This window comes from Arvicanthis niloticus, chromosome 17, assembly GCF_011762505.2.
Source record: "Arvicanthis niloticus isolate mArvNil1 chromosome 17, mArvNil1.pat.X, whole genome shotgun sequence".
Lineage (NCBI taxonomy): Eukaryota > Metazoa > Chordata > Mammalia > Rodentia > Muridae > Arvicanthis > Arvicanthis niloticus.
The window spans coordinates 18,940,079-18,955,396 of NC_047674.1; the positions used below are offsets into that span (position 1 = coordinate 18,940,079).

Here is a 15,318-nt window from a genome sequence, read left to right on the forward strand (position 1 = left end):
TATTTATGTCCAATAAGCAGTATCTAAAATGTTTTTTAAAAATCAAGAAGAAATAATTTTTTAGACATGGTATAAGCTAAATGACTACAGAGTTATTTAAAGAGTGACGTCTAGAGACTACAGTGATAGTATATCCTGTAATCCTAGTACTTAGAGGCTGAGGCAGCATGATTATGACTTAAAAGGCATCTTGGGTTACAAGATCACAACAAGCCAACCTGGAGCAAGAACCTTTATCAAAAACCAAAACATGATTCTACTGGGAAAAATGGAAAAGACAAAATGGAGGATTCTGGAATGATGGCTCAGCAGTTAAGAGCATTTGGTGCTTTACAGAAGACTCAGGTCCAGAGACCACAACAGTAGCTCACGACTGCCTGTAACTACAGTTCCAGGGGATTTGATGCCTGTTTCTAGTCTCTGTGGCCACTGTACATATGTGATGCATATACATACATGTAGGTAAAAGACTTATAAACATAAAAATAAAAAACCCAAGTAGATCACATACTTGAAAGCAAATGTCATATGGGAAAACACATAAGAATTTAATAACAGGACACGTACTTCTCAAGTGTTAAGGGCAACAAAGAAGTTTGAGAATAACAATATTATGTTAGAGACTCTTCAAGGAAGACAGAGCTCTGACAGAAGCACATGGTAGAGAAAGCTAGATTGATCTAGCATCAGACTGTCTAGAATCTAAGGCTATCATTAACGCCACAGCAATGGGAACTTTGCTAACTGTTGTGCCTTTGATCTCTGGGAACCTACATGGTACAAGAATTGACTCCCAAGTTTTCCTCTCACCTCCATATGTACATGCACTGTGGTACATACACATCCACAGACAGACAGACAGACAGACACACACACAAATAAATGTAACAAAACATTTAAAAAGAATACTTATTGATTTCTAAGTTCCTTTTACCTTTAAAAATACTAAATGGAGAAACTGTGTTAAAGGAAGACTTGAAGAACTTGTTTAACTCTAGTCACTTAGAGTAACTGACCACACACTACTCTCTTCATCTATAAAGGTTTAGGCAAGTAGTGTCTCGATCCTTCCTAGCCCTTACATCTTCAAGAATGTATTCTGGACAAAACTCAAAGGTCCCTCAGAGGAACAACTACCACATGCACGTCCTCCACAGTACTAGGACGACAGCTTATACTATCACTGTGGTCTCTAGACATCACTCTTTAAATGACTCTGCAACCTCAACTACTTAGAAAGCTGAGGCAGGAGAATTGTTTGAGCCCAAGTTCAGGACCAGCCTGGCTAATACTGTGGCCAGCACAGAACTCATCTGACTCACTTGCGCCATCTGGAGGTCATGGTATGAAAAGGGTTTATTAACAAAAGATGGCTCACAGGTGACATCTGCTGCTGAAACTGGGGATTTAGCACATGTATGAGCCACAGCAAATTCAGGGGCAAAAAATTACAAGAAGCAAATAGTAAAGAAAACTGAACAGAAAGACGTATTTTACTTCTTAACTCACAGCATTGTTCAGACACACAGAACCAACCCTACTGTCCTCGCTCTGAACTTGGACATGGTCTGGTATTTTAGTACTTATTTAAGAATCAGAAGGCAAACAGAATTTGTAGTTAGAAATTATTACCTGAACAAGATGAAGCCGAGTGACTCCACTGCTGCTCTCCTGACATCATCGTTGACATCACTTACCTAGGGGGAAATTTAAAGTGATTAGAACACAGATTCCATTAATAAGATGATACAAACTCCCCATCATGTAAATATAAATTAAATTAGGCCTTAATAAGTCTTTTTTTCCTTAATATGTATATCAAAATATATTATATACCTTAAGCATATACAGTTAATAAATGTAAGAAATAATGACACATGTAGGCTTTATAAAGTCTTTCCTTGCACACCTTTACTCCCCAGCACTAGGAAAGTAGAGGGAGGTGAATTTCTATGAGCTTGAGGTAAATATTACCTACATATGAAGTTCAAGACTAGCCAGGGTTACATAGTGAGATCCTGCCTCAAAAAATAAAAACAACAACAAAATCCTCCTTTCCTTAACTTAGGAAAAAAATCTTAGAATTCCACTTTGAAACTTCTTAGATGCCTTTGTAGCATGGTGAAGTTGCAGCTTTTGTGAGTTATAAGGAATATCAAGCATTTCTTCAATGTTGTTTCCAGACAATATGCTCTAAGATTAAGCAAAATGCAAATGTTTACAGTATAACTCATACTATGTTGGCTGTAGTGGTCTGAGTGAAAATGCTCTCATAGCCTCATAGGGAGTGGCACTATTGGGAAGTGTGGCCTTGTCAGAGGAAGTATGTCCTTGGGGTTGGGCTTTTGGGTTTGAGAAGCCCAAGCCAGGCACAGAGTCACTCTTTCTTGATGCTGCGTGCAGAGGAGGACTCTCAGCTCCTCCAGCACCATGTCTGCCTGCACACTGCCATGCTCCCTGCCATGATGAGAATGCACTAAACCTCTGAAACTGTAAGCCAGCCACAATGAAATGGTTTCCTTTATAAGAGTCGCTGCTGCCATGCTGTCTCTTCACAGCAATAAAACCCTAAGACAGTGACCATGCACAAACTCTAACCAATAATGTGAGACAAGAGTGTCTCTTGAAAGAAGAGGTTAAGTATCAATTTCAAACCTTTCTTGCACTGAAAGTGATGTCATTTTTCCTTTTCCCATTGTCTAGATGATAGGAATTCACTAATTATATGTGGAATGAAAACTATTTGTGTTGGCAACATTATTCTTAATAAACTATGAAACCGAGAAGACTGTGAAAAAGCCCGCTGGAAAGTGTGGGCATCAGATTTTTTGTGCAGAAGATCTCTTAAAATAGACCATGTTCCCATTAGTGGTACGAAAGTTAATTTCACTGGCTAGAAAAAGTGGTTTCTTGATTTGCTTATCTTAGGATGATCAAATATTCTCACCTGATCTTGTCTCTTACAAATGAGAATGCTGCTTGGGGTAGAGTTTCAGAAATTACAATTGATTGGTTTTGAAGACTATGCATGCTGACAAAGTACTGTTCTATTTCTTTCTAAAAACCGACTGCTGAATTACGGACTATTGTGTCCAATGAATGAGAATCTGAACTTGAGACCACTGACGATGGACATAGATATGATGGTAATATATACGGTGTTTCTAACCTGCACCTCTTTGCGGTGGTTTGAATAGGTATGCCCCCACAGATTCATGTGTTTGAGTGCTTGACCCTAGTGGGTGGCATTCTTAGGAGATGTGGCCTTGTTGGAGGAAGCCTGCCACTGTGGGAGATGGACTTGGGATTCTCTGATACTCAAGCTATGCCAGCACAGTACTGTCTCTCCTTGCTGCCTATAGATTACGATGCAGAACTCAGCTCTGTCTCTAACACCATGTCTGCCTGCATGCTGCCACACTTCCCACCATGATGATGGACTAACCCTCTAAAACTGTAAGCCAGCCCCAATTAAATGTTGTCCTTTTTAAGAGTTGTTGTGGTCATGATATCCTTTCACAGTAATAAAACCCTAAGACACCTCTACTGTCCACCTGCAAGCTTCCCCTTTCCCCCTGAAAAAGATCAGCGTACTTACAGCAACATGTAGCAGGCGTCGAATAGCTTTGTTGTTACCAGAGCCACAATAAGCCATGGCTACAGTATACATTCCAGATCTTCTAAGAATTGGGTCCTAAGAAAGAATAATTCCCATTATTCTTCAAAAGTGACTGCCGCTGGGCACTGTGAAGCAAGCCTGTGGTCCTAACTACCTGGAGGCTCAGCTGGGAGGTGTGAGTCCAGTTGTTACAGACTAGCCTGGGAAATATAGTAAAACCCACTCTGAAAACTAACATTTCAAATTCCCCCTTCAATAGCAATAAACCGAAATAATAACTATTCTTGAGTAACAGCCAGACAGGCTCCTTTAATGGAGGAACCATGAACCTTAAAATAGTTTGTCTGTCACTGATAATGCTCAAAGTGAGTGGGGAAAACGAACCCTCAATAAAGAAGGAATTGCTTCTAATTCTTAACATTCTCTGCAATTATTTCTATTCTGCCTTATACTTTCTGGGAAGTCAGGTTACTATCAATAGACCCAGCAATATGAGATCGACTCCCACTTAGGAAACAAAACAAAGAAGACAGGTCCTATTTCCATATTCTTTTCTTTTTCCTGTTTTTGGTTTTTCAAGACAGGGTTTCTCTGTGTAGCCCTGGCTATCCTAGAACTCACTCTGTAAACTAGGGCTCACAGAGATCCCTCTGCCCCTGCCTCCAAAGTGCTGGAATCAAAGGTGTAAGCCATGGTCATATTCTAATTTATTTTTTCCTTATCTAATTTTTGAACATGGAGCAATGAGTGGAAGAAATTTGAAGTCGAATAGCTGAACGATACAATGAGTAATACAGCTAATGAGCTATAATGTATTGATCACATTACAGAGAAGAGAGTGACTCTGGTCACCTGCTGCATGCATCATCATATAAATAAAAGATATCAGAAAACCTTTACTCAAGTAAGTACAGAGAATGCCAATGTTTTATGATGGAAAAAAAAATAGTAAAACAAACAGTATACCTTATTAAAGGAGCATTAAGCCAGGCAGTGGTGGTGAATGCCTTTATTCCTAGCACTCAGCAGACAGAGGCAATCAGATCTCTGTGAGTTTGAGACCAGCCTAGTCTACAGAGCAAGTTCTCAGAAGCCACGGATAACACAGAGAAACCCTGTCTTATGCTTGAAGAATGCCTTTAATCCTAGCATTGGGGTAAATCTGTGAGGTGGAGGCTAGCCTGGTCTACAGAGCAAGTTCTAGGACAGCCAGGGCTGTTACACAAAAAACTTGTCTCAAAAACTGGAAAACAACCAACCAACCCTATCTTGGGGAGTATGGAGTGGAGCAGACAACTATTTAAGTGTTCAAAAATATTACAGAACGTAGGATGCAGGGGAGAAAACAACTAGGATCTCACCTTGTCACGGCAGAGAGACTCAATGAGAGCATCAGCCTCCTCCATCCTCCCGTACATCACCAACGCAATGCCAACTGCTAGACCACGCAGAATCTTCTCGTGTTGAGTTTCTTGTGCATAGCCAACCATATCCTCAATCGCCTGGGCGTTTTTAGAACCTAACATAACCAAACCTAAGGCCAGGCCAGCTGCCTCCCCTGGAGTAAAGAGTAAAATAATGAGCAACACCAATGTGTATAGAGTAAAGATATCCAGTTGAAAGTAGCACCGATTTGCATCAGTTATCAACATAACCACTAGCCTTCTGAAAGGAACTAACATTATTTTAGATGTATTTTATGTGTGAGTGCTTTGCCTGCATGTATGTATGTGCAATCACATATGTGTCTGGTGCCTACAGAAGCCAAAAGAGGATGGGAAATTTCTTAGAATTGCAGCTATGAACAGCTACCACATGGGTGCTGGGAACCAAACCCCGAGCAACAAGTGTTTTTAATTACTGAACTATGTTCTCAGCCCTTACCACCCTTAAAAAAGTACTTACTTAATTAATTTGTATGTGTGTGTGTCTGTTTGTACATATGCACGGCCAAGAAGGTCAGAGGGAGTTGGATACCCTGGAGCTGGTATTACAAGCAGTTCTGAGCTGCCTGATGTACATGCTGGGAACTGAACTCAGGTCCTCTGTAAGATCATAGGCTTTTAACTGCTGAGCCATCTCTCCTCAACAGCAATTTTTTTTAAAAAGAGAGAGTGTATAAGAAAGTGCATCCATATATTTATAGCAATTTTCCTTTTAAATCTTGACAGTATGCATCATCAAATCTTGTAATAAAGTCAAGAGACATTATGGCAATTAAAAAAATAGTAAGACTATCACCAAGCACCATAGAATACCCTCAGGACACATATAGTTCTGTTTAATAACTTCCTATTTGCACAAGTAACTTCTGTCAAAACACTCTGTGTACATTCCTTTAGAAAGCTTACATTAAACAAAACAAAAACACCAAGATAAATCTGCTAAATGGAACAAATTCTGCTCCCTCTTCAACAAGAGGAAACTGTTTGATTTTAAGGACAACAACTAGCTAGCTTTTTCTATCGTGTAATGCCAAATGCAAAACTAGGTAAGAATTTTCTCATTTTGAGTTTTTTAAAGGAGACTATAAAAAGGCATATAAAAACATGACAAGTATATTAATCACAAAGTTTACTGGTTTCAGGAACAAGGGCTTACCTGTCACAGCATCATCCTGATACAGGTTTGTTTTCAGCAAATCATACACATCCTGACGTGCAGTTCCCATTGCAGCCAAACCAAGGCCCAGGCTGCCTCCATGTCTAACAATCTAGGGCAAAAAGCATTGGCTCCAATAATCCAGAACAAAAAATCCAAACTTTAATTCTAAAGAACACATATGTACATGCATCCACCTCCACCCCCTACGTCACCTAGGCTGGTTTAAGCTCACTATGTAGCTGAGGGTGATCCTGAACTGTTTGATCCTACCTCCACTTCAGAGGGTGTCTCAGTAAGAAAGATCAGATCAGATAACCAGGAGCCCTGTGGTAATCTCGGCAGTTTCATTTATAATGTTTGTTGGCATAAACAGTGACTTGAAAAGTACTTGAGAGAAAAGAAGATGGACCGTTGTACCTCCGTTACATTACGTGAGGAAGACTGAACAATACTAAGATGCAAGTACCAGTAAAGGATTAGGAGGCCAGGTAGGTGAAATCTGCAGCTGTCTGTGGGCTAAGGACGAGAAGAGGCAGTATAGACGAGGAAGCTAGAATGAAAAGGAGAAAGCACCTAACATAGTTGTGAAGTAGAGAAAATGGGTCAGAGCACAGGGTTGGTCTTCATGTGAAAAAGGAGGCTTTGGAAGTTGTCCATTTTGAGTGTACAGTTCACTCTTACTGATGGCGGCCCTCCAGATTGCTCTGGGAGCTCTTTCTCCACTGGCTGACCTCGGTGGAACTGTCATTTAAGAAGCTCCCATCTTGCCCTAACTGAAGTGTGGGGGCAGTAGGGTGCTCCACCTCTAGAACTGTAATGTCTTCAACTAGAGAAGTCTAAGGACAAAATTGTTTCAAGTTTGTTCATTCTGACAACAGGCCTTGGCAAACATAATCTCCACGAGCTCCTGTTTATATGTAATGAGTCACCCAGTTACCGGACTTTAAGTAAAAAGCTGGCTCATTAACATCTTCATTAATTATATAAATACTTTTGATGAACTCCTTGCTTCAGTCAGATGAGGCTTCTATCACTAGTGTTTTGTTGTTTGTTTTGTGTGCGTGTGTGTCCATAAACTATCTGGTAATGGTTTATGCTACTCTGAATGCCCTGCATTTCCTTTAAAATGATATAGTTAACCATTAACCATTATAGGTGAAAAGTAATGTCAATACAGTAATAACATTCCATGATATTTAAGTAAGACCACTGCATGTTTTACTTACTCATTCATTCATTCATTCAAGACAGGGTTTCTCTGAGTCGCCCTGGATGTCCTGGAACTCACTCTATAGTCCAGAACTCTGGCCTGGAACTCAGAGATCCCCCTGCCTCTGCCTCCTAGGTGCTGGGGTTAAAGGTGTGCATGCACCATCACCTCCACACAGCTGAGACCACTGTGTTTCAGACACTTCAAACTGTCTTGTTTATTTCACTTGGTCTTAAAGGACTAAGAAGCACAATCTTAAGAAAGGAAAAATGGCCAAGTGTGATAACTCACGGCTGTAATCCCAGCACTTAGGAGGCTGGAGTAGGAGAATGTCTGAGTTGGAAGGCAGCTTGACCCTAGTTCAAGAAAACCAAACCTCAAACAAAAGCAGCACCAACACAAACCCCCAAATTACTATTGAAAGTACTGTTTTTGGTTTCCCAAATCCTAAGAAATCTATTCACTGAAATACTGAACAAATACATAATCTCCTTGATCAGCGATTCTCAATCTCCCTAATCCTGTGACCCACTAATATAGATCCTCATGTGGTGGTGACCCCAACTATAAAATTATTTTCATAGCTACCTCATAACTGTAATTTTGCTGTTATGAATCATAATGTAAATATCTGATATGCAGGATATATGATATACAACTCTTGTGAAAGGGTCATTCGACTTCCAAAGGGGTGGAGACTCACAGGTTAAGAACCACTGTCCTAGATTCTCAAATAATGGAAATCTGGTTTTTCATCCAAATACTTACATCATTGCTAGCATTCTTGAGCTGATTAAGAAGATAGTCAATTATGTCACCACCATGATTGGCATGAATGAGACCCAATGCATAGAGACCTCCACCTTCCTGATAGGCTGATCCTGGAGAAGTGTCCTTAGGAAGGTATGTTGCCATTAACTGTAGTGCTTCCTTCTCATGGCCCTGTGAATTTGAGTCACAAAAAGGTAAGAAGGACACAGAGGAAAGCAGATGCAGCAACTTGTTCAGAGTGCCCACTTGATGGCTGGTAACAGAACATGCTCTCATCCACACAACTCCACCACTCAAATGGAGACTTTAAAAGACCCAGATATGGCCTGGTTAGAAAATATTGTAACTAGATCTATTATCTGACAACATATACCTGTTGGTTAATTACAAGCAACTTATGCTTCTTAGCACCCCCCAAAATGGATTCTTCTCCAATGGCCAGTCACAGTGAATAAAATATCTTACCTTATGGATTACACCCAAGCTGGCAGTTGCAGTAAATTTGGCCCAGTTTGTGGCCCTGGCTAACCATTCCAAGTTATCTCTGTAACAAAGAACATCAGCCTGAGCATTATTAGTCCTAACTGTCCTAAGTAGGCTGCTCCCTTCTGGAGAAAGAACCTAGCACTGCAGCCCAGATTGGTGTTTAACCCGTGGTCCTCCTTGCCTTAGCCTCCCAAGCACTGTTATTATAGGCATGCGTTCATAGTCTGAAAAAAAAATAAAATTTTTGGTCTTTTTAGACAAGGTTTTTTTATGTAGCACTGGCTGCCTTGGAATTCAATCTGTAAACCAGGCTGGCCCTAAACTCAGATCTCCTCCTGCCTCTGCCTCCCCAGTGCAGGGATTAAAGGTGTGCACAACCACCGCCTGGGTCTTCAGATTCCTAAAATGTATGATATATAATTCTACTTTGAACAAAAGGAAAACCATTATCTTTTTCCTTTAGGTTACCTAGGGAACTAATAAAAGTAATTAACTTTACTTTAAAATAAGTAAACATAAAACAAACAATGTATATCTAATAAGCAAAATATACTTAAAATTCAAGACTAACTAAAAGTATGATAAGAAATACAATCAGTGCAATCTTGGTTAAAAAGCCATTTTGGGGGGCGGGGGATAAAGAGAGCTCTGTGGTTAAGAGTAAGCACTGTTCTTACAGAGAACCCAAGTTCAGTTTCCAGCACCCAAGTCAGTGGCTCACAACCTCCTGGAAATTTGGCTCCAAGGAATCTGATATCTCTTCTGTCCTCCAAATGCAACTATGCATACCCTATCCCCAGATATACTGGAATATACTTATTTTAAAAAAACTGCACCAAGGTAGAATTCTCCAAGCATATTTACCTAAGAAACTGGTCACTGGTTGTACCACAGTGCATGAATGAGTTTGCTATTACAGTTGCTGTATGACATACAGAATTTCGTACTGCATCCTACAAACAAATACAGAGACTTCTTTATTACTGGCAAAGTATTTATACATACATATGCTCACATACATTCAGAAGCTCTATTCTGCAGCAAAACCAGAAAACAATTGAAATGAGATTTAAAATATAAATCTTGGGACATCTCTTTATGTAAAGATGAAATAGCTAGTCTGTAAAAACAAGGCAAAGAGTTTTATTTGCAGTATTAACTTAAGGTTACTATCAGACTTTTGTTTGTTTTTGGGACAGGGTTTCATGTCACCCAAACAGGCCTGAACTTGCTTGAGCTCCTGACACTGTGATGTCAGCTCCAGTCCGGGCTGGCTCAGTCACAGATCTGAAGTGTGAATTCAGATCTCCCACTCCCCTCCTTCTAAAGAGTCTAACTGTTCAGCTAACTGCTCAGACATTTCTATTCCTCCTCAGCATCCTGCCTACAGTCTCCAAGGGGTAAGTAGCAATGATACAATTCTTCCCGCCTGCACCTCTGCCAGTCACCAAATTATGTATACATCGATGTAGGAATATATTTACAGTACTGGGGGCAGAAGCCAAGGCCTTTTATATCCCAGGCAATCTCTCTATTCCTGAGCTACCTCCTGAGCCCTCACCTCCTTCTACATTTCATGAGTCTGTATCTTCTCTGCTGTTTGTAATCATGTACTTAAGGTTTCAGAAGGCACTGTATATGAACATAAATCAAACACTGTTTATAGTCACTGAACAACATACGGCTATAAGAAAAGAGCAAATGTCTCCTGGAAGGCATACTGAGTAAGAGAGAAGAAAGACTTTTGAAATGCATGTTTTTACATGAAATGTTTTACTCCTAAGAAAAAGTTTATTTAGTACACTACAAATGGATCAGTGGGCCAGCAGTGATAACGAGCTATTTGCTTTGAAAGGACTGTGTTGTGCACGAGTGTTCATGTGGGAGCATGTCAGTCCCCGGAGCTGACCACCTTGCTTTTTGAGACAGGGTCTCTCACTGGCCTAGAGTTCAACAAATAGGCTACGCTGGTTAGCTGGTGAGCCCCAGAGATTCGCCTGACTCCCCAACACCAGTATTACAAACGTGCACCATCACACCCACTACTTTTTTGTGGATTCTGGGGACTGAACTCATGTCTTTGTGTTTGCAAAACAAGTAAGCACCTCACCAGCTAAACTACTGCTCTAGCCCTTTAGAACTAAATACGCAATCACACTTGTCCAAAAATTAACATGTTTGGATCACTATCTCAATAAATGTAACAACGAAATTGGAGTCTATGCTCAAGACTGATGGAGAGTGGGAAAGACAGTCATATAAACTATATCAATGTCTTGACTGTGTTATCATGTTCAACTGTTAAGATAAAAATGTATTTAAACAAAACAAAACATTCACCACACTTCTGAACAAGAGACTAACAACAGGAACTCAATCCTTGCTAATTCCCTTCCTTCCAATAAGGATGACCTTTGTCACGCTGGAGGTTCAATGCAGAGACACACTGACACACTGAGTACATGTTCTTATATGGAGTTCAGCCACACTCATTGTTATTTATTTATTTATTTATTTATTGGTTTTTCGAGACAGGGTTTCTCTGTGTAGCCCTGGCTGTCCTGGAACTCACTCTGTAGACCAGGCTGGCCTCGAACTCAGAAATCCACCTGCCTCTGCCTCCCAAGTGCTGAGATTAAAGGCGTGCGTCACCACTGCCCGGCTCTCATTGTTATTTTTACAAAAACTTTAACATCTTCATGATTATAGACATAAAACAAAGCCTCAAGAGATATAAAAGAATGCTCCATTATAGAAAACTTTCTACCTTTGTGTTTTTCAGAATCATGAGGTCTGTGTTATTATTTCGTATTAGGAACTGCAGGTGTAATTCAATAGCCATTTCACCACTTAAAATTTTAATCATTTTCAGAGTCTGGTCCTTGGGCTCTGGACTCTGCCAAAACAGAAAAGAATAAAAATATTAATATTAATAAAGTTCACTAAGCCAATCTTTATTTTTTTCCCCCCGAGGCAGTGTTTCTCTGTGTAGCCCTGGCTGTCCTCGAACTCAGAAATCCACCTGCCTCTGCCTCCCAAGTGCTGGGGTTAAAGGTGTGCGCTACCACCGCCCGGCTTATTTCATCAGTCTTTTTTTTGTTTTGTTTTGTTTTGTTTTTTTCCGAGACAGGGTTTCTCTGTGTAGCCCGGGCTGTCCTGGAACTCACTCTGTAGACCAGGCTGGCCTCGAACTCAGAAATCCGCCTGCCTCTGCCTCCCAAGTGCTGGGATTAAAGGTGTGCGCCACCACCGCCCGGCTATTTCATCAGTCTTAAACCAATGAAAACAATCACACTCACATGCACACACTCACACACACACACACAACATATAACACATACATTCACTCATATATACACACTCTCTTTTCCTCATATTTCAATAATGGGATCTAAAAAATTCAACTATCATTGTTTGAAAAAAACACAATTTCCTTTATCATATTTCACCAAGATAGACTACAAGTTCAAGAGAAGAAAACAATTTATTCCAAGGTAGTTTTTTAAACCAACATTTATTTTATTTTTTATATTTGTATATGTCTGTGAGAATGTATGCCGTGTGTGTGTAGGTGTCAGAAAAAAAGCATCAGGTTTCCCAAAGATGCAGGTTACAGGTGGACGGGGGGCCTCCTAACATGGGTGACAGGAACCCGACTGAGGTCTTCTCAATGCGGCACACAGTTTTAACTACTGAGCTTACCTCTCAGGATCCCACGGGGGCTCACATTTACTTTTAAAGATTTATTTTATCTGCGTGGGTGTTTGCCTTCATGGATTGGCTGTGTACCATTTCCATGCCTGATACCCACAGAGACCAGGAGGCAGAGGATCCCCTAGAACTGGAGTTACAGATAGCTGTGAACCACAGTGTAGGTGCTAGAATTAAATCTGGGTCCTCTGGATGAATTTTCATAGAAAATCCACTTTTATAAAATGACTCTGGTATCACAAAACGAAAAACCAAAACTTTCAAAAATTCAAGTATATATATCATGTACGTAAAACAATGTGCTGATCATGGTGGTACACACCTTTAATCCCAACACTTGTCAGGCAGAATTCCAATCTGATCTACTGAATTCCAGCCGGTGCTACAGAGTGACAATTCCCCATCTCCCCATCTCCCCATCCTCCCCGAAAATAACGAAGAAGAGGAAGAGGAGGAATAAGAATAAGAATAAGAATAAGAATAAGAATAAGAATAAGAATAAGAATAAGAATAAAAAGCCCCGAGAGAGTCCTTAAGCAGTAACTGAACGCACACTCACCGCGTCTGGTGTCTTCCCGGCCACTGTGCTGGCTGTCTTCTCCTCCGTCTCCATGGGGTCACTGAAATGAGGAAAGCCAACCGTCAACACTTCAATAAATCTCTTCTAAATAGAAGCTGCAGGCAATTTAGTTATAGCATAGATCTGAATTATATCCAAATTATTCTACAAGAAAACAAATTTACTTTGTGGGTGTTACTCAATAAGAAATAAGACTTATCTAAGCATCTCTAGGATGGAGGAAGCAGTTACTAAATTTTCCCAAATAAACTGTTTTAAAAACCAAAAAAATACACAAAAAAAAAACCCTAATCTAGTTAGCAAAATTCTTGAATAATAAATACAACTAGAACAGGGGACAAAAAAATGTTGTACATTCCTAAGTCAGTTGGAGATGGACCGCCAGCAGCTAAGAAAACAGTGCTCAGTAAATCTTGGGATCCCCACAACTCTAAAGCCAAACAAGTGACACTTCCTTCTAGGTCAGAAGACAATGCTGGAGAGAAAACACACACTATCATTTTGTTTGCTACCTCACAAACACAACACAAGAGAAAGTTAGTTTTAGGGAACATTGAAAATAGAAAAATAAGCTTAAACAAGCCATCTTTGTAAAAGTTTAGGAAAGCTAATTTTAGTAAAATAAATAATAGAAAATAATAATATTACTATACAATATTATATGAGAAATTTTATTTTTAAGTAGTGCACATTATAGGCATGGTGGTACATGCCTTTAATCCTAGCAATAAGGGAGCAGAGACAGGTGACCTCTGAGTTTGAGGCCAGCCTGGTCTACACAATGAATTGCAGGCTAGCCAGGGTTACACAGTAAGACTCTTTCCAAAAAGGTGTGGGGTGTGAGGGGGGAAGAAGAAAAAAATGATTTAAAATCAAAAAAGAGAATCAGAGCTAAAGAGATAGCTTAGTGGTTAAAAGCAGTGACTGCTCTTCCAGAGGTCCTGAGTTCAATTCTCAGCAGCCACATGGTGGCTCACAACCATCTATAATGGGACCTGATGCCCCTTCTGATGTGTCTGAAGACAGCTACAGTGTACTCATAAATAAAATAAATAAAGAGGGGGTGGGGGGAGAATGAATATCAGATTGGGTAAGAGCATAGGTCATTTCAGTGTTTGCACAGCATGCATACAGCACTGGGTTCAACCCTTAGCACTACAGGAACCAATGCGCATACCATCCCAGAACTCTGGCCAGCCTGGGGAAAGCTCCTGTCTTAAAACAAAACAAATCATAATTAGAGAAACTCAGAAATTAAAATACAACTAGTAGAAAATTACAGATGAGGGAAAAAAGCCCAATCATTTCAGAAAAGATAAACTCACAGTGAAATGACAGCAGAGGAACATAGAATAACTTTGAAAAAAATTCAAGAAAGAAACTTCTATAAATAGACAAGGGTAAATATGGGGAGGGGGAAGGAAACTAAATGCTATTCCCCTCACATCAGAAACAAAGGATATTCACTTTCATTACATTCTAAAAACAATGGGAATCCCAGCCAGTGTAGACAAAATGGGGAAGGGGAGGGTACAGAGAGAAAGGGAGACATGAAATGGTCTCTATTGGCAGATGTATATATGATTCCTATGTACAAAGTTTTATACAAGGATCTAGTTTTAAATTTTTCTAAAGCTAAAAAGTAAATAAAGAAAAGTACCATGTTCATAGATTATGGGCTGAATATTGCCAGGGTTACAGGTTCTGTACTGTGAGATTTCAGTGAAGAGATTCAACACAATCCCCACAGGCTCACAGAAATGCAACAGATCTACAATAGCCACAATAAAAAAAAAAAAAAAAAAAAAAAAAAAAGAATCAAACTGAGGATCTGAGGGTTTGAGATGTATCTCAATGGTAGAATGTCTGTACAGAATTTACAAGGATCCCCAACAATGGGATAATAACATCTCATATTATCTGATTTTAAGACACCATCAGTCTTAGTAATAAAAAAGGTAGTTCTCATATAAGGAAAGAAAACTAGATCAACAGAAAAGCAGAGGGGGGAGAAAAGACTTCCTAGCTCCCACAGAACAGAGCATTAAACTCTAAGCATTCAATGGCTCCTTCTCCCAAAACTTACAGATACTTCATAGTCCTCCCAAAACAACATGGTCAGGCACTTCACAGCAGAACTGTACTATTTTGGTACCAATCTTCAGGGAATTTGCTTCCTATTGCTGTGATGAACATCACCAGCACCACCACCACAGTAGGAGGGGGCTGTTATTTGGCTTAAATGCCCCACTCTCAGTGAATCATGAGGAGAGTCAGAAAAGAAACTCACAGCAGGAATCTGGAGGCAGAACTAGAGCAGAGGCCGTGGAGGAACAC

The 15,318-nt window shown here is 40.0% G+C and overlaps 1 protein-coding gene across 1 annotated transcript in view; it reads right to left on the reverse strand.

Annotated features, from left to right (window-relative positions):
- Psmd1 (proteasome 26S subunit, non-ATPase 1) overlaps positions 1–15,318 on the reverse strand; it is a 72,330-nt gene that overhangs the window by 44,248 nt on the left and 12,764 nt on the right. Inside the window, exons 8-16 of the mRNA XM_034521448.2 lie at positions 12,961–13,021; positions 11,458–11,586; positions 9,555–9,643; positions 8,670–8,748; positions 8,202–8,375; positions 6,221–6,332; positions 4,981–5,177; positions 3,599–3,694; positions 1,633–1,697 (exon numbers count right to left, since the gene is read on the reverse strand). Coding sequence (XP_034377339.1) covers positions 1,633–1,697; positions 3,599–3,694; positions 4,981–5,177; positions 6,221–6,332; positions 8,202–8,375; positions 8,670–8,748; positions 9,555–9,643; positions 11,458–11,586; positions 12,961–13,021 — 1,002 coding nt within the window. The remainder of the gene's footprint in view (positions 1–1,632; positions 1,698–3,598; positions 3,695–4,980; positions 5,178–6,220; positions 6,333–8,201; positions 8,376–8,669; positions 8,749–9,554; positions 9,644–11,457; positions 11,587–12,960; positions 13,022–15,318) is intronic.